This window comes from Sceloporus occidentalis, unplaced genomic scaffold, assembly GCF_023333645.1.
Source record: "Sceloporus occidentalis isolate IW3139 unplaced genomic scaffold, rSceOcc1.0.p SCAF_105, whole genome shotgun sequence".
In the NCBI taxonomy this organism is placed as follows: domain Eukaryota; kingdom Metazoa; phylum Chordata; class Lepidosauria; order Squamata; family Phrynosomatidae; genus Sceloporus; species Sceloporus occidentalis.
In genome coordinates, this window is record NW_028317085.1 from 2838861 (window position 1) to 2858307 (window position 19447).

General features: G+C 39.0%; 1 protein-coding gene across 1 annotated transcript in view; it reads left to right on the forward strand.

Moving 5' to 3' along the window:
• The window catches only part of LOC149283402 (pecanex-like protein 2), a 65457-nt gene that overhangs the window by 28479 nt on the left and 17531 nt on the right, over positions 1 to 19447 (forward strand). The window contains exons 10-20 of the mRNA XM_089497629.1: positions 1031 to 1046; positions 1110 to 1210; positions 2037 to 2128; positions 5363 to 5472; positions 7116 to 7176; positions 10946 to 11038; positions 11693 to 11843; positions 14188 to 14329; positions 15735 to 15912; positions 18170 to 18278; positions 18846 to 18975. Coding sequence (XP_089353755.1) covers positions 1031 to 1046; positions 1110 to 1210; positions 2037 to 2128; positions 5363 to 5472; positions 7116 to 7176; positions 10946 to 11038; positions 11693 to 11843; positions 14188 to 14329; positions 15735 to 15912; positions 18170 to 18278; positions 18846 to 18975 — 1183 coding nt within the window. The remainder of the gene's footprint in view (positions 1 to 1030; positions 1047 to 1109; positions 1211 to 2036; positions 2129 to 5362; positions 5473 to 7115; positions 7177 to 10945; positions 11039 to 11692; positions 11844 to 14187; positions 14330 to 15734; positions 15913 to 18169; positions 18279 to 18845; positions 18976 to 19447) is intronic.

Consider the following 19447-nt stretch of genomic DNA (forward strand, 5'->3'; position numbering starts at 1 on the left):
AATAAAACCCAAAAAGTCAAAACCCTGGACGAGTACACCGCATATCATAGTACTGCTAAAGCGGGCACTCTCAACCTCATACCCACCACATATCCTTGTTGGATTATATGTCAGATGACTTTGACCATGTTTATTCTTATTCACCATAGGCATGCTTAGAGTCACACCCACCACCAACCGCACCTGAGAAAGATTCCCCAGCTACTAAAAATGATATACATAGTAACATAGTTCATAAGGTTGAAAAAAGACCAAAGTCCATCAAGTTCAACCTATATACATATTGTGTCCCTACTGTGTTGGGTCGCTACACCTACCACATTTCATTAGAAGGCTATTGAGCCAGCTCCTAATCCCTCTATGCCCGTTTCCGTCTTCCGCCCTCACCATTTTCCTTTCTCTCCCTCTTCTATTACCAAAAAATAGTTATTTCAAATCAGCATATGATTGTGTACATAACTGTATCCTCTTTTGAATAATGAAATAAAACACACAAATAATAAAATAAAAAAACTCAAAAAGATAGGAAATTATTGTGGGAGTCTTTCTATACAGTATCTCGTGATTCATGCTTAAGGGCCATGACTAACAGTCAACAGCAGAGCAATCAAGCACAGGAAAATATATTTTAAGATATTTTCCTTTAAATGCAAGCCCCTCCAGAAGGAATATTCCTATCCAGAAAGAATACTCCCATCCAGGGGATGCGCAAAACAGGGTCAGCAAAAGTTGCCTACAAAAAAGGAGCAGATTTCTCTTCCATGCCCTCTGTGGGGCTTTTTTCAGCTGAGTGAGGGTATTATGTCCATGAAGAAGCAGATCATTACAACAGAAAAATCTCCTGTCCAATTGCACTAATTGAATAGAATTTTATGTTGACTTTTTTCACCTGGTCGTTTGTGTGTACGTTTACAAAGCCATATAACAAATATATATTTCTGTTTATAAATGATCTTCCAAATGGATTGTATAAAATTTGTCAGTTTCTAAAGAAAATAAATATATTAATGGTCAATAAGTTTCTTTTAAGGTTTTCTTTATTGCTTGTAAATATATAAATGTCTACCATAAAACATAATAATTTAATATTTATTTCCAGGGCTTGTAAGCGGTTTTCCAATTTTATCTCTGTTGGGACTTTTTCCTCAAATTAACACATTCTTTATATACTTGATGGAACAAATCGATACCCTGGTCTTTGGTGGTTCTGGTAAGTGTTACACGCTATACTGCTAATGTGTTCTTATACATGACATCACGTATAATGTATATTGGGTTTCATTATTACACTTTCAATAGATTTCCAATAGATTTATGCTGTTATATCCAGGGTCAGTGTTATTGTCTGACCGCCCATGCAGCTAAAAGGGGCATTGAATTGCATTGCTGCGATGATCTATTGCTGAAAAACTCTAGAAGAGACCCGCTATCCGGAATGCACATAGGCGTGTTCTCTTTCCGCTTTCAAAGCGCACTGCCTCCAGTGACCGAAAGTGGTTTGGCATCACGTTCAGGAGCCATGGCAGCAGTGTACAGAGCAAGAAAGAGGAAACAGAGCTGTGCAAAATACAATGAATAAATAGACTGATGAGAATTTAAAATAAATAAATAAATAAAACAAAAACCACAGCTTACACAATATAAAATCAATGTGTAATATGGGACACAGAATGTACGTATAACATGTCTCAGTGTTTATCCTGAACCTCCAAATTAATGAACTGGGTTTGTTGGTTTATAAATCATTTAGGTAATTTAGTGTAGCACGATGTACATGTTATGCTGATATTCTTGTACAAATAAAACATTTTGATATACTATATTCTGTGTTGCTTAGAGCTGTTCTATATGATATTTGATATCTGTTTGATATTTTATTATTGAGAATGAAACAAAACATTTTGCTATCTTAAAAATGAAAAAAAATTATTTGTGGGCCCTAATGGTATTCTTGCCAGTGTTATTATTTGATCTGGGACTGGCTCTGGCCTTATTTAATGTACAGAAACAGAAAAATGACACTATTTTTTTTTTAGCCGCTGTTGGGTTTGCACCAGCACTGCATAGTTTATGTCGAAGTATTGTTGCAGTAGCCATGCTTTATGGATTCTGTATCTATTCATTAATGGTAAGTCTGTGCTTAAGTGTTTTGCAGCAAATGTTGAAAATAACTGTGTAATTTGTATTTTTTACAGTTTTAAATATTTAGTCATTTTTCTTAAAGATGGTTTCAAATGCAAATGCATTAAAAATTAATACAAAGCAGACTTGTGTATTTGGATTTGTACAAAGTTTAAAAAAAAAATTAACGTGCGTTCGTACAAATCTGCAATAACGAGAAGGATCTCCAACAACACAAACAAAAACAAATGGCAAAATCCAGTAAGATTCATAATTCATAATTGTTTAACACAATTACAACCCATTTTGACGCTCCTTCATGAGGTAAAGTGGGAAGGGGCTGTGTGTAGTAAGGTACATATAAATGATTGGTAGGTAGAAGTAGCCATGGTTATGGCTGTGGATTGACTGGTCCAATAACATGAGGGTTTTTTCTTTACTTTCTTCACTCTGACACTTTACAAGAAGAAGAACCACACTCATCTACTGCAAGTCAATTCAATAGTGTAGTGCAGAAAATGTACTGGGGTGGATTGGAGACGCTGTAGTGTGTGTATATATATATATATATATATATATATATATATATATATATATATATATTAGTTCCTTATTAATATAAAAGGACTGCAAGAGGCATTATTTTAGAGTTTTGTTTTTTTTCAATTTAAAAATGAATTTAAGCAAAACCTCTAGCTTGTGGACAACACAAAGTAATTTATTATATTCATTGATAAATTTTAGTGACAAAATTAGGCATTTGACTGTGCTTGTGCAAATTTTTACTATGTTTTAGCTGTTGAACTGATGGGCAGTTCAGGCTCTTGAAACAGATTGAAAGGTGCTGAAAGATTAATCGTAGCATGAAGGCAAGCCTGCAGCTTAAGGAGGAGCAGGCCTACCCCACCATCTGCATGAAGATGTTGTCACACAATGGAACTCCACCCTGGACAGGATGGAGTGGATCATGGAGCAGCAGCGGTCTCTTCACTAAGGTCCGCTGTGCAGAACATTGGGGTATCCAGCCCATTGAGCAAAGGGGAATGGGAATTAATGGGGCAGCGTCACAGTTCTCTGCTGATTTCAAATGAGAAGCCTTTCTGAGTACAGAACTATTTGACCGCCTCAAGGGAGCTAGGGTCTTGATTTGAGGGGGCATACAATCTTGTGAAGATTGAGAAAAGGCCCTTGTGTAATGTAAGGAACCAGGAACCACACAGACACAACAGTTAAAATATAATAACACCTTTTTATAAGTACTCTTCATGGTTGTCAACCGGAAACCGGGCATATCAAGGGCTTGAAGGTACAAGTGGAAGCTGGAAGGGAGAACTAACGCATATGCGACCGTATTGACCCTGCTGTTGATACAGAGCAGACCAATGAATCGGGGTGCCAGCTTTTGTGATGGAACGTGGAGACGATAATTACAAGAAGACAACCAAACCCTCTCCTCGACCTGGTAGGAGGGTGCGTTTTGCAATTGGCCTGGAGCTTGTACCCTGAGAATGCTGCAAGGCATTCTGGACCTGTACCCACGTGGAGCGGAGTTCCTGAAGATGTTCCTCCAATGCCGGTGTCCCTTGTGGTGCAAACGTATTGAGCAAAAAGTGGGGTTACAACCCCTAGTTCGCAAGGAAGGGGCATAACCAGGAGGAGGCGTTGATGGCACTATTGTGGGCAAACTTCACCCACGGTAACATGTCCGACCAGTTATTCTGGTCTGCGGCATAACAACGTAAAAATTGCTCCAGGGCCTGAGTTGGCTGTTCCACTGCCCCATCAGACTGTGGGTGGTATGCGAGGAGAAGAAGGAGAGCTGGATTCCCATCTGTGTGCAAAAGACTTGTCAAAATTTGGAAACAAACTGGCTACCTGGGTACAAGGCAAAAACTGAGGCAACCCATGCAAACGAAAGACCTCCTGAGCAAAAGTAGATGCAAGCTCCTTAGAGGTAGGTAATTTTTTAAGTGGAATGCATTTAGAAAAACCGGTAACAATCATGAGTATGACTGTATTGCCCTGGGAAAGATTGGTCCATGGTCTTTCTCCACTGGGAATAGGTTGGAGCCGGTCCACTGGAAGGCGATGAGACTTATTTTGTTCACACATGGATCAGGCAGCTACGTATGCAGTTATGTCAGACCGTAAATTAGGCCACCAAAACTACTGAGATATAGACCATATTAACTGATTTTTGCCTGGAACTGAAGGAACATGTTCGGCTGAGTCAGCCTTACACAGGGAGGAAAGGCTTTTCATTTGAAATCAGCAGAGAACCATGACAGACAGGTGGTGGCGGTCCTGAAGCCATTCAGGTATGTGACCGAGAATTAAAAAAAAAAAAAAAAAGGTTATACGTGGAACCTCTAATCAGTACGCTGATAGAGGAGTTGACAGGTCATATGAGAGCCATCATGGACACCCCAGAGTACATGCTTTCTACTCTCTGTGACCCAAGGGTTAAGGGCAAGTTGGCCCTTAAAAATAAAAATAATTTTAAAACTTGAAGGGACATGCTTTCCTGCAGGGTGCGTGAGATGCAGCACAAACAGGACATGTTAAGTGAAGGAGAGATACAGGAGTTGGAAATGGGAATTTCCAGCAACAGTGGCAGTAGGGCCACTCACGTGTCCAACTTCCCAGTCCCCTGCTACTACTTCTGCCATATCACCTTCTTTACTCTGAGGGATCAATTCATCAAAATGGTCCAATTTGTGGAGAACTTCTATGCGGGCAAAACAGAGACATTAAAAATGTTAATAGCTTGCACAATGAAAATGATCAGGAAAGACTAATGGATCTCAAAATATATAATACGGAGAAGAGAAAAGAGAGAGGCAGCCCGGGACTGTTCTGGCACACCAAACGTGTTTAACACCACACCTTGGATCTGGCTGATAACACTAATTAATTGTGGCTAGACAGGCATACAAGGATTATGATGTATTGTGTGCTGCACTATTGTTTGTGCACATAGAAATACTATTACTATTTTGTTGAAATATTGTGTCCGTTTTGGATTAAGCAGATTGATGCAATTTGTAATCTGAAAATTTGATTTCTAAGTAAATGGTCATTGGCCAGCTGGATTACTCAATTTTGAGTGTCAGTTTATCTTTGCTAAATTGAAATCTCTATAAAAAAAGAATGGCATCCTTACTCTGAATTAATCTTAATAATACAGAATAAATTACTGTATGTTTTTAGAAAAAGCAAAACATTGTTGTTTTATCCATAGGAACCCTGGGATAATCAACACATTCCTGCCCTTTTTTCAGCTTTCTGTGGTCTTTTAGCTGCACTTTCTTATCACCTGAGTCGACATGGAAGTGATCCCTCTGTTATAATGTAGGTGTAATGGTTTTAATTTGTGTATATGCACATTTAAAAGACATTCATTTAAATGGTATATGTATAAATACTTGGGGTATTTGGCTTCTAGTTGACCGCAAAATCCTGGGTTAACTGGTCTCTCTGGGGTTTCTGGCTCGCTGGGGGAGCTATTTATCTGGCTTCTCTCCTGACAATCAGCATTACTATGATGCACACAAGGAGAGAGAGTGACGATATGGATGAATGGCACTTTATAATGTTTCCTTATGGTAAAGTCCAGACAGCACTTATTTAAAATGATGAGTCAGCAGCTCACAAATGTCAAGAAATACAGAAATGCACCAATACAGCTAGATGTCTGTAGGAAAGATAATCTGTTAAATGGATGTACATCGATCAGCCATAACATTATGACTACTGACAGATGATATGAATAACACTGATAATCTTGTTATCGTGGCACCTGTCAGTGTGTGGGATATATTAGGCAGAAAGTGAAAATGTCTTACTTATAGTTGATGTGTTAGAAGCAGGAAAAATGCGCAAGCGTGATGATCTGAGCTACTTTGACAAAGGCAAAGTTTTTATGGCTAGACAACTGGGTCATACCATCTCCAAAACTGCAGCTCTTGTGGAGTGTTCCCGGTCTGCAGTGGTCAGTACCTATCAAAAGTGATCCAATAAAGGAAAAGCGATGAACTGGCGTCAGGGTCATCGGTGGCCAAGGCTCACTGATGCACGTGGGGGCAAAGGCTGGTCATGTGGACAAATCCAAATGATGAGCTACCGTAGCTCAAATTGCTGAAGAAGTATGTGGCTGTCGAGCCGCAGACCAGTCAGGGTGCATGAGAATTGGACCACGGAGAAATGGAAGAAGCTAGCCTGGTCTGGTGAATCACATTTTCTTTTGCATCACATGGATGGCCTGGTGCATATGCGTTGCTTACCTGGAAAACACATGGCACCAGGCTGCACTATGGGAAGAAGGTAAGACGGCGGAAGCAGTGTGATGCTTTACCACCTACCCAAGCATTGCTGCAGACCATGTACACCCTTTCATGGACACGGTATTTCCTGATGGCATTGGCCTCTTTCAGCAGGATAATGCGTTCTACCACAAAGCAAAAATTGTTCAGGAATGGATTGAGGAACACAGCAATGAGTTTAAGGTGTTGACTTGGCCATCTGTGGGATGTGCTGGACAAACAAGTCTGATTCATGGAGGCTCCACCTTGCAACTTACAGGACTTAGAGGATCTGCTGCTAATATCTTGGTGCAGACCTTAAGAGGTCTAGTGGAGTCCATGCCTCGATGGGTCTGGGCTGTTTTGGCGGCAAAAGGGAGACCTACACAATATTAAGCAGGTGGTCATAATGTTATGTGTGATCGGTGTACATGTGTCTGTGCATGTGTATGATGTGGGTGCCAAGATAACGAGAAGCTCCCATACAATTGCTGGTATTATACAAGACATGGCATTCATTACTTGAAACATGCATTAAAAGGCACTTTTACCATCATTTTAAAGCATTGTTTCATTTAGGTATTGCCCCAAACACTGTTGTTTCTAGTCCCCAAGAATATATATGTTGACTAAATATAAATATTTTTTTTACAGATCACTTATAAAAACTAAGTTTCCACAACTTTTTAATAGACCTCAGAAAAGTTTGAAAGAGGAAGATGATCTATACCAAGCAAATATTGAGAGTTCAGTAGTAAGTATCTCCTCTCCTCTGCAAATTTTCTTTTTGCCAGCTAATCTGTTGCTTTGAAGTCATATAGTTGAGATTTGTGAGTAGAAGCAACTGAGAACTATATTTTTTCTATGCGGAACATGTCTGGATAAGCATGGCTGTGCCTTTTATTATCATTCATGGTCACTATTAGCTATATTATTTTTTCCCCACACTAAAGTCTCAAAATGTTTACAAACTACTTCATATGATACAAATCTGCTTGACCTAACTTCCATAGTTGCAAAGGTTTCAGTAACCTCCTACATGTACATTATGGACTAGATGGAGCATGCAGAAATATACCGTAGTTTCTTGATTTTAAGACGACCCTGATTATAAGATTATAAATTTGAATATTTAATTTAAAAAAAAAAGAAAAAACCTGAACATCAGACTACCCTATAAGAAAAAAGTTTTATTAGTAAATATTAATTCATATATATACTATTTTTTTCATATCTTTTTCTAATAAAAACTATGAGAAACATGCATTTTTGTGTTTTTATCCCCTTTTATTTGCCAACCTGACTTCCAGTTATGCCTAATACCCCCTATATGCCATTCTGGCCGCCCTGATATGCCTTATACCCCCTATATGCCACTCTGGCCACCATGATATGCCTTATACCCCCCTATTCACCACTCTGTCCCCAGATATCCCTTATTCACCCCTATTTGCCAAACTGCCCCCTGATATGCCTTATTCACCCCTATTTGCCAAATTGCCCCCTGATATGCCTTATACCCCTATATGCCCCCCCCCCCCCGATTTACTGATGCATCCCAAGGCTTGTCCCCCGTGCTCCAGACTCCCTGGTGTCAAGTGGGGGCAGCCATTGTTGGAATGAGTATACATGATTGAGGGAATTAATCTGTAAATGAATGAATGAGTGTGTGTGTGTGATAGCATGGATGTGTATGTGAGGGGCATGGTACAGGGTGGCTTTACAGGGTGGCTGTAAGTGATGTACAGACCCCATACTGCTGGCAGCATCAATACACAAGGGGGCAGCTAGCCAGGTTTCAGCATGTACTGGCTGACTTAGCATGATAGGAGTGTGATTGCTAACAGCAATCACAGTCCCATCATGCCTAGGTTCCAGCTGTTAGCAATCACAATCCTATCATGCCAAGTCATATTGTTGAATTTTTGGTCCAATTTTGGTGTGTTACTTACTTTTAATAAAAGTGTGGTTAACACACCAAAATTGGACAAAAAAATACAACAATATTAATTCATATATGATTGTTGACAGCAATCACACTCCTATCATGCCCAGCCAACCACTACATGCTGGAATCTGGGTATGCCTGAGATTGCTGTTAACAATCATAATTTATATATATATATATTAACATTATTAAATTTTTTGTGCAATTTTGGTGTGTAACTTTTATTAAAAGTGTGGGATTTTTTATTATTTTTAAAGGTGGGGGATCATTTTCAGCTTCGGCTAAGTGAACCCTGAATTTTCGGTTTCGGTCCCGAATTTTCATTTTGGTGCATCCCTAGAATATATAGAACTATTTAATTTTTTCTTATCCAGAATTTGTAGTCACAAAACTTTCTAGGCCCAGAAATCAGTGAGGGGAAAAGTAAAGGTTATGTGTCATTTACTTTATTTTAATCTGCGTATTTTATTAAAGGCTAAAAATTACAGTGAAAAATGAGTGCGGCCCTCGCACGTATACAATTTTGATTAAGTGGACCACTGCAGAAAAAACTTGGACACCCCTGGATTAGTTGAATCGATTTTAGCGAATATAAGATGAGGGTTTTTTCAGAGCAAATGCTCTGACAAATACCCTTTGTCTTTTAATCTGACCTCAAATAGAGGTCGGATAATAACACTAAGATCCACCATAGATGCCCCGGCAGAAGTACCGGCCAGCAGCGGCGGAGGTTGTCTGCGCACATTGCGCAACGTGCGGCGGCTGCAGGTTACCTGTATCCTCCTCTCTGGCAGCTGGTGGGCAGTCTGTATGCGCGCAGACAACCTCTGCTACTGCCGGCACTTTCACTGGGGCTTTTATGATGGAGCACCGGCGTCACATGACCTTCCGGAGCTCAGTAATAGATGCTCCAGCGAAAGTGCTGGGTAGCAGCAGAGGTTTGTCTATGTGCAGACCTCCACCGGCTGCCCCGACTAGACATCAAGGGGTATGGAGCAAGGGTTACCCTCCTTGGTGTCTAGTCGGGGCAGCCGAGTGGCATATCTGGGGTATAAGGCATATCAGAGGGCACAGTGGCATATCAGGGGGTATAAGGCATATAGGGGATATAAGCCATATCTGGGGAGGGCGGAGTGGCATATCTGGGGGTATAAGGCATACAGGGGGTATAAGGCATATCTGGGAGGCAGTGTGGCAAGCCTGGGCTCAGATGTGCATAACTTGGGGATACAAATATTAACACTCAATCACGTGTTTGAGAAAGTGAAAAATAAAAATACTTCCCTAATATGACACTGCCGCAGCCCAACGATACACTCCTCTCAGTGTTCACAAACATATACAACAAAAGTAGGGGTGCATGTGTATATAAGGAAAAATAAATATATATAATAGTATAGTACTGTCGATATAAATCAGGAATGTGTATGAATATGAATAAACTCACAAATGGTGCCGGTGTAAGAGGCTCTTCAGAGTAAAATTAGTTCTTTATTGCTTCGTTAAAATCTATAAATAAATCGGTAAAAAGACCAAATGATGCAGTATCTTCCTGTAGTTGGTATAGGCAAAAGAAATGCACTTACAGGATAGTAGAAGTCAGTGGAGCATTCAACTTAGAAGTCTGTAGCCAGGATAAAGGAAACACAGTCCTCATCAGCTTCTCTCCTCATCAGCTTCTCTCCAGTGATATAATACTACTGCGTTTTTTCTTTCTTCTTCTGTTCTCAACGTGTTTTGCCTTTTGGGGGCTTCCTCATGAGAAATTTGAAAGGTAATACGCATAAGGATTACCTTTCAAATTTCTAGTACTATACTATTATATATATTTCTTTTTCCTTATATACACATGCGCCCCTAGTTTTGTTGTATGCGTGCATAACTTGGGGGCAGGTTGGGAAAGTTTTTCATTCTGCTGTTTGTTTTTAACATCATTATTTTAAATAAACTAAAAATGTACATTTATATTTTTATCGGATTAATCGAAAAAATAATCGGCAAACTAATCAATTATGAAAATAATTGTTAGTTGCAGCCCTATATTGAAAAAAACCTTGTCTTATAATCGAGCAAATACGGTAATAGCCCGTGTATGTGTTTTAAGAATAATGCCATTGATGTTTGCCATTTAAAATTATCCTACTTCTACAAAGTGTGATGGTCAAATCTACACTTTCTAAAATCGTGTTTCCCAGTAATATAGTTGTTCCTGAGCTATTATTTTAAAGTTTATAATTACGTTTTATTGTGCTTTCCTAGAGCAAGAAATCCCTTCACACTTACACATTAGCAACATTTATACATATTTATACATATATCATTGGACCCTGATGAAATAACCTCCACGGATTGTGGTGCTGTGTAGGTGAATTGTTTGGTCAATTTGTTTACACATTAGGATACTTTTGAAGAATAGGTCTAATATTTTACACCTGAATCATGACAGTAATCTGGTTTAGTACAGTATATTAAAAAAAAAAATACATATTATCTAAAAGTGATTTGTGTGTATCATAGTACAGAATAATCAGTAAGTTGTATTCTAAATATTGTCTTTATCTTATGACGTTTACAGAAAGAAATTCTGAAGTCAGATGTGTTTGTCTGTACTGTGGTTGCTATTTTATCATTTGCAGTCAGTACTAGCACTGTATTTTTGTCACTCAGGGTGAGTATTTAAATAGTAAATGTGTCTGTCTGTGCAAAAGGAATTTGAATGTTTTTTGCATAAAATATGAATCCAAGATTTAAAATGTCTACAATCAATATAATAGTTGGTTAGGAAAACACTATTTTTAGCACTCGTTTGATACACATCCAAGTAAAATACTACCAAAAAAGAGAAAAATATTCTTCCAGGAACTGTTCCCAAAATTCCCAAATCAATGCAGCCCAGAAAGCATTCACTCTCTGCTCCTATGCCAGCCCTGCTCTAAGATTGATATCGCACAATCTTGTTTTTTACACTAACTAATGGAAACTGTCAGTACAGTGAACTCCGAGCTCTTTCTTTTGTAAAGATATACAATGAGAATGTTTCTGTCTAGACAAAAGACACTATCAGAGTGAGAGGCATTTGAAGGCGAGGGAGAGGTGTGGATTCACAAATAAAAATAGTTGTGACAACGTTGTGGTAAGAGAAAATATGTATTTTTCCCTTGTTAAATATATGCAAGAAGTGGCTGTACACATTTTCTAATAAGCTTCATTTGGCTAGTACCAGCAATTTGAAGGCATTGTAACTCTGTAAAAAGATTTAGTAGCTAAGGTTTGTTCCTACTTCTCGTCTGTCTGTAATTATGTGCATTTCTTTTCCCTACAGCCATTTTTCAGTTTTGTGTTATCTTGCCTCGCACTCACTGTAGGATTTGTAGCACATTACGTTCTTCCTCAGCTGAGAAAGCATCACCCCTGGCTACTGGTGTCACATCCAGTTCTTCAGAGCAAAGAAAACAGACACAGAGACATTTTTGGTTAGTATTACTCACAGCTTGAAATAAGAATATACAAGAGTTTGGTTATCTGCTATAGGGGCACCCTGTGTAAATAAAAAATAGAAGGTAAATCACATTATGGTCACATATAATCACAAGTAAAGGTTAGACTATCTGGGGTGCTTTATATAGTATGGTTTTAATTAACACACTGCAGTCATGCAAAGTAAGTAAATGCATTTAAATAAGTTAACCCTTAAGTGGAGTAAAAATCTTAAGTAAAAAAGCCATAACATTATGACCACTGACCGGTGAAGTGAATAACGCTGATAATCTTGTTATCATGGCACCTGTCAGTGGGTGGGATATATTAGGGAGCAAAGTAACATTTTGTCCTCAAAGTTGATGTGTTAGAAGCAGGAAAAATGGGCCAGCATAAGGAACTGAGATACTTTGACAAGAGCCAAATTGTGATGGCTAGACGACTGGGTCAGAGCATCTCCAAAGCTTTCAATTTGTGGGGTGTTCCCAGTCTCCAGAGGTCATTACCTATCAAAAGTGGCCCAAGGAAGGAAAAGCGGTGAGCTGGTAACGGGGTCATGGGAGGCCAAGGTTTATTGATGCACCTGGGGGGGTGAAGGCTGGCCTGCGTGGTCAAATCCAACAGACGAGCTACTGTAGCACAAATTGCTGAAAAAGGTTAATGCTGGTTCTGCTAGAAAGGTGTCAGAACACACGGTGCAATACAGTTTGTTGTGTATGGGGCTGTGAAGCAGGGGCAGGGGGCAATTGCCCTTCAGGCCGCCCTAAATCTAAAGTAAACGCCCTCGTGGCCGCGCATTGAAGTGGCCAATGCGGCCACACGACCAACAAGGCCGTCTTAAATGCAGGGCAAAAGCCTGCAGCAAGTGCATGCCCCCCAACTGTCCCGATTTAGGCGGTTTTGGGTCTCTGTCCCGCCTATCCCTTCCTTTGTCCCGCTTTACAAGAGCAGAGAGATCCGTGCTCACCTCAGGTGCAGCTGCGGGGGGCGCACTGCCGCCCAATCAGCAGCTGCAGCCTGCAGACTAGCTGGGAGATCACAATCTCCCTCTAGTCGGTTCAACATAAGGGAGCCTGAGGTCTGTCACTTCAGACCTCACTTTACTGCTCCCTCATCACTACGCGCCGGCAAATAATGCAAAAAAAAGCTAATGAAAAAACCTGCTAACTAGATTCTACTATTTGTCCCGAGTTTAAAAATACCGAATGTTTTTTTTTGCCTTATTGGGCAATAGGCACAAGTAGCGTTTTGCTATTTTAAAACCATTTTTTTTCCAAAACTGGTCATTCTGCCACATTTGCTATTTCGGGTATCTTTGAAGCTGGCCAATGCAATTTACCCCATCAAACCATATATTTTTGAAAACTAGACACCTCAAGGTATTTCAAATGCTGGTATTTTAACCCTTTCCATGCAGTAATTCTACTAGCACCCTTTGTCAAACTTTGTGCTAGTAATTTATTTTGTGTTATTTTTTATCACCAAAATGGCGCTTCAGGTATGGATTTACAGCTTCTGGTACGTCACTTTCAAACAAGACCCCAATATGTGTTCAGCAACATCTCCCGAGTACAGTGATACCCCCCATGCATAGGTTTGTCAGGTTGTTTGGGAGGTAAAACATTTTTTAACCTGGAACTTTTACATCTGGTCCTACTGCCCAAATGTCTTAATATGGCCATCTTTAATTTACCCCATCAAACCATTAATTTCGGTATTTGAAATGCTTTTACTTTAACTCTTTCCATGTCAAGGATTTTGGAAAGATACAGTGCTAATTTTAGCACTTGCTCATAATAATAAACTTTTTTTTTTTTATTTTTGGACTTTTTTACATTTTGCTGGAACTGGATGGTTCCTCTCATGCATAATAACCATTTTTATTTTAGTTTTTAAGATTTTTTTCCATTTTTAAAAAACAAAATATTTTACTACTCACATAGTGATTAGAAAGCTGGGCTCCATTGACTTGCATGGTTGGATGCAGTACCTGTATTCAACCTGCAAGTGGAGTCAGAGTTCTCTAGAGGGTTTGGAGACCCTCTGGCGAACTTTTCCAACTTAATTTTTTTACAGGATGCGCTGCCATCTTGCGAGTGGCAAAATCCTTTGCAGTGGCGGTTGTGACCTTTCTTAGCTTGTTTAATGAAATGACGTGTCAGGCACGTCATAGGTTGCCAAGTGACCGTTTTTTCATGACGTGCCTGACCCGTCAATAGATGTTAAGGGGTTAGTTTTTATTTATTAATGTATCCTCTCTCCTTTTAAATTGTTATATATTTATCATATTTATAGCATTACAGGGTACTTTTATGAAACTGGCCCCTTGGATTTTTTTAGATGCTGCACAAGTAACATGGTATGAAAAAAAGAATATATGGCTTCTTTATGTGGAAAAATACATCTTGTATCCATCAATTATTTTTAATGCTGTGACAACTGATGCCTTTTCAGTCAGCAAAAAGACACGACTTGGAGTGCAGTAAGTTACTATATATTCACTTACTTAAATGCATAATGTTAATGAGAATATCTGTATTTATGAAACAATTGAGAACTATTATTTCATCTTCACATTGGTCAGATAAAGAATTGAGTATCCTAGAATGTTCTGACTGCTTTTTTTTATATAATATTGAGCATCTCATAAGCATTGTATTTGAAATGGGTACTGCTGCAAAAAACTAGCTTTTGCATTATGAAAGGCTAAACATCTTACATAAATTATACAAAAATATCATGGGCATTTATTTGAACACACACAAGAAAGCATTAAATAGTTGGCAGTTAGGTTAAGTATTATTAACACTTTCACCATTAACTAGCCAGTTGACAACGTGATGATTATAGTTAATTATACATTAACTGAATAAATGCTAATGTAGTAGATATATTTTTGAAATAGGTTGCATGATAGCATTGTCTAATAACTTTTTTGCTGATCATTTTAATTTACACCTGCTGGCTGTACATGCATCCTTTGGGGGTCTTCTGCTTGTTTTTGCTTATTCGACTGGGAACAGTGGCCCATTGGTTTTCAGACCACTTTTGGATTAAGAGAAAACCCCTGTCATGCCACATGCTTCCTTTATTATGTTCAGCAGCAAATTGATTGATGTGTTTTGCAGACCAGCCAAGGCCTCATGGATAATACTCATGATCAGTCTAAGAATACATTTCAGTTCAAAACATTGTTTATGAGGACTCTGTACACACAAGGTGATATATTTTTTAATTCCTTGCTTTGTTTCCAGTAATGTGTATCTTTTAGACTTTATTGTTGTGTGTGTGGGATTGATTTTATTAAATTTGCTAAATAATTGTTACAGTGATCCATCAAAGATGACCTCCAGACTGATACATGCAGTCCTTCCATTTTACCATTGAATAATCTCGTGTTTTTCATAAAGGGGAACCTACACCATTCTGCAGAAACTCAAGACAATTTGCTCATAGCAAACTGAAACTTTCAGTGAAAATCCTCCTGCTACATGATTATACATGTGCAAGGAAGACTGTGCATGAGCTTTGTGGATGAACCAGATTATGATTATTCTATCACATATGAACACAAAACTCCTCACGTGCATGAATTGACATTGGGCAAGAAACATGCATGCAAGCCTGCCACCTCTAACCTGGGGTTATTCACACCAAAAATGTCCAGTTAGGTATTAAAGATGTAATGATCACCGTTCAGTCGGAAGGATTTTGCCATGTTAATCCCATATTCCCGTTCTTGCATATAAAATCCATTTATGCATACCTGCCAACTAGAAAACAAATTAAAATTGATTCTTACATTTTAAAAAAAAATGCATTCCAAGATTTCTCACTGCATTTGTAAGGAGCATCGTTTTATGTCTGTGTATTCATGTTTTCTACAGATGTGATGCCCTTTTCATATCAATAGCTGGTATAAAGCTGATGAGATTGTCCTTTTGTAACCCATGCCATCAGTTTATAACTTTAGGATTCACAATCCTTTTTTTCCAATTTGATTACCGCGGTATTTCGGAAAGTTTTCTAATGGATCTTTTTATCATGTCCATACTGTTTGCCAAGGTAAGTTTACTGTTTCTTAATAGTAGCACTTGCTGTGTTTTGTAGCATTGCTTTGGGGTTGTAGATATGGTTTTGTAAAACTCCAAACATTTGGTAGGAACTGTGTATGAAGCAGTGGAAGATAGCCCATTAGACACACTAGGCACATACATAGAGAAATGTCTTCTTGGTGTCTGAGAACACCTTGTGCAAGCAGCATTTTTAGATCTGATAAGTGGAGAATGAGTATAGGGTTATAAATGGAAGTAGGGCTTAAGTTCATATTTAATTAAGTCAACAAATGTAACAAAACATTTCCAGAAACAAAATAAACATTTTACCATTTCCTAAAAAATGCATGTGACATTTGTGAGAGATGTGTGAAAGGAGACTTGGTGGTTTGCAAGCCTTTTAACAAATGAGATGTTATAGATACAGTATGTGTAAGGGCTGCCTGAGTAAAAGAGCAAAAGGAAAATAGCCTGGAAGGAGTTGGTAGCAACTAAATTGACACAATGAGGAAGGAAAGCTCAGGCACAGCCTTACCAGGAGATCCTGATCTATAGGAATCAGGGTACCTACTATGACAAATAGCCTTTCCTCAAAATGAGGAGTCTACCCATGCAGTTGTAGGCATTCAAGATACAGCTCTCTCCTGGATCTCCTCATATCTGTGTAAGCGTTCCTTCTCTGGCAAGACATCATCGCCCTTTCCAATGCCTTTGGGGTCATCCTTGACTCATACCTCTCCTTCATCCCTCACATTCAGTCCCTCGCCAGATACTGCCACTTGCACCTAAAATAACATCTCTCGTATCCGCCCATTCCTCACCCAAGAATCCACATTCACTTATCATTTCTCATCTTGACTACTGCAACACTCTTCTGGTTGGCATTCAACTGTCTCGACTCTCCTCTACAGTCTGTCCTTAATGCTGCTGCTAGGCTTTTCTTCCGTGCACGGCGCTCCTCTTCTGCTTCCTCACTCTGTGAAACCCTCCACTGGCTCCCAGTTACCTTATTATTATTAGAATTAAATTTAAAATCCTGGTACTATATATAAGGCCCTCCATAATAATTCTGCCCTCATAAGCAAAAACTCTCCTAATCGATCCCTACGTTCTTCCCAAAGGCCTAAGGCTCTCCTCCTTACTTATCACCTCTTCCTTTTCCCGTCTACAAGATTTCACTCGAGCTGCCCCATATTTCTGAAATCTACTCCCAACGAACCTTCAGCATTCACCCTCCCTCCCAACATTCAAGAAACATCTCAAAACCCACTTCTTCAGAGAAGCATACTATCTTAGCTGCTAGAACTTCGTTTTCATTGATACAACCACCACACTACCTCTCACCCTTTCTCTGTGCTTTATGTTTGTCACCCCATTCCCTCAAGATTGTAAGCTTGCAAGCAGGGCTCTCTCCACCTAATGCATCGGTTTGTCTTAGTCTGTCAATTCTCGTCTTGTCATACCCCTTGAATATAAACTGTTGAGTAAACTGTTGGCGCTATATAAATAAAAGATAATAATAATAGTATTCATGGCAAATTCATTGAATCTCATTTGAAACTGAATCATAGAGCATGTTGACAACATGCAAAATGTTTTCTTCTTGACCAAAGTCTTTTGTCTTATGTGAAAATCAGAATAATTGGCCCAATAATTGGAGTTAGGGCTGCATGTATACTTCAGATGCCCCAGGCCAATAAAAAAAAGTAGTTTTGCCAAGGATGCTTCATGTTGAGGGAATCAACTAAAGACGGAAATGCTTTTTTTTTTACGCTGTTTGAATGGTAGTAGAAGAAAGCCTGCCGTGTGTGTGTTTTGAAGATGATATTTTGGCACCTAGACCTTGGGATGATCAGTTTCTGTTCGTTGAATGTGGCAAAGGAGGCTTATGTGTTGTGGATAGGGGCCAGCCTCCGGGCATAATAGGGACTGAGGGTGGAGGGCCAGCCTCCGGGCATAATAGGGGACTGAGGGTGGAGGGCAGCGTTTGTAAGAAGGAAAAATCCTTGATCTGTGCCACCTCTGTTGCTTTCCACTTTAATAGTCTAAGGCCAGCTAGGAGATCAGACGCCTTGGATCATGCAGCTTGTGAAAAAGTTGGAAATGCATGGATTACTTTAAAGAAGTTAATAATTTAAAGGGTTCAGTATTAGATACAAGCAAAGCAAGAGCTTTTGAAACTGGTCTTGATATGTCTTGAACTTGTATATTTCTAACAACGTATCTAGCATCTTGCCATATGATTACCTGTTATATTTATTTTCCAGCTTCTGGAGCTATATCACAAACTTCAGTTTATATTGCCATATATTGCACCATGGCAAATAGCATGGGGATCCTCATTCCATGTGTTTGCTCAGATATTTTCTATACCTCGTATCCTTTTGACCAAATTAATAAAAAGAAAATACTATTGGGATTATATAGAATGTGGTTGCCAGCGCAAATTTCTATTAAAGTGAGGGAAATTTGTGCTCTAATACATAGTAAGCATGCAACAACATGGCCCTCTTTTTTCTGACCAAGTGACTCCTAAAGTGTTGCTTGCGGCAAGTTCTAAGAAAAAAGTCTAACAGACTTAACTGGTTTTGTGGCAAGTGTCCCAATTACTAAAACTGATGGATTTCTGTCCCAGCCTGTGCATGTGTTTTGATTTTCACCCGTTGTTTCATGTACCCAATAAAAACTTTTAAGAGAAGCTGCGAAATGAAGGGTCACCAAAGGGTTTGATTTATCCTAAAGATACCATATGATCCTTTAATTACAATCAACTACTATTTCAAAAATAAAGTGCAAGCAAATTAGTTAATTGTACATTCAGTACTGTACTCTGCTTCATTCTCATTTCAGTTTTCATAAGATTCTGTAGTGTCATGCTAACTAGAAGTTTTTCTGATGGGATACTTTGCGAAGATTAAAAAACTTAACATGGAAATTGCTCAGACACATCAATACTTTTCTTCCAAACTGTAGCTACATCCATCTTTTCTACTCCACTGAGTCCATTCCTTGGGAGTTCAATTTTTATTGCATCGTATACTAGACCAGTCAAATTTTGGGAGAAGAACTATAAGTAGGTAGCTCTTAGAGTGTTTAATCCGCTTTTTGGGGGGTTGGCTAATGGAACATTTTAATAGATACTTTGTTTATGTATCTCTGTGTCACTTATGTTACTGTTCACTCAAATATACAGTGGGGCAAAAAAGTATTTAGTCAGCCACCAATTGTGCAAGTTCTCCCACTTAAAAAGATGAGAGAGGCCTGTAATTTTCACCCTAGGTACACTTCAACTATGAGAGATAGAATGGGGGGAAAGAATACAGGAAATCACATTGTAGGATTTCTAATGAATTCATTGGTGAATTCATTGGTAAATTCCTCTGTAAAATAAGTATTTGGTCACCTACAAACAAGCAAGATATCTGGCTCTCACAGACCTGTAACATCTTCTTTAAGAGTCTCCTCTGTCCTCCACTCGTTACCTGCATTAATGGCACCTGTTTGAACTTGTTATCAGTATAAAAGACACCTGTCCACAACCTCGA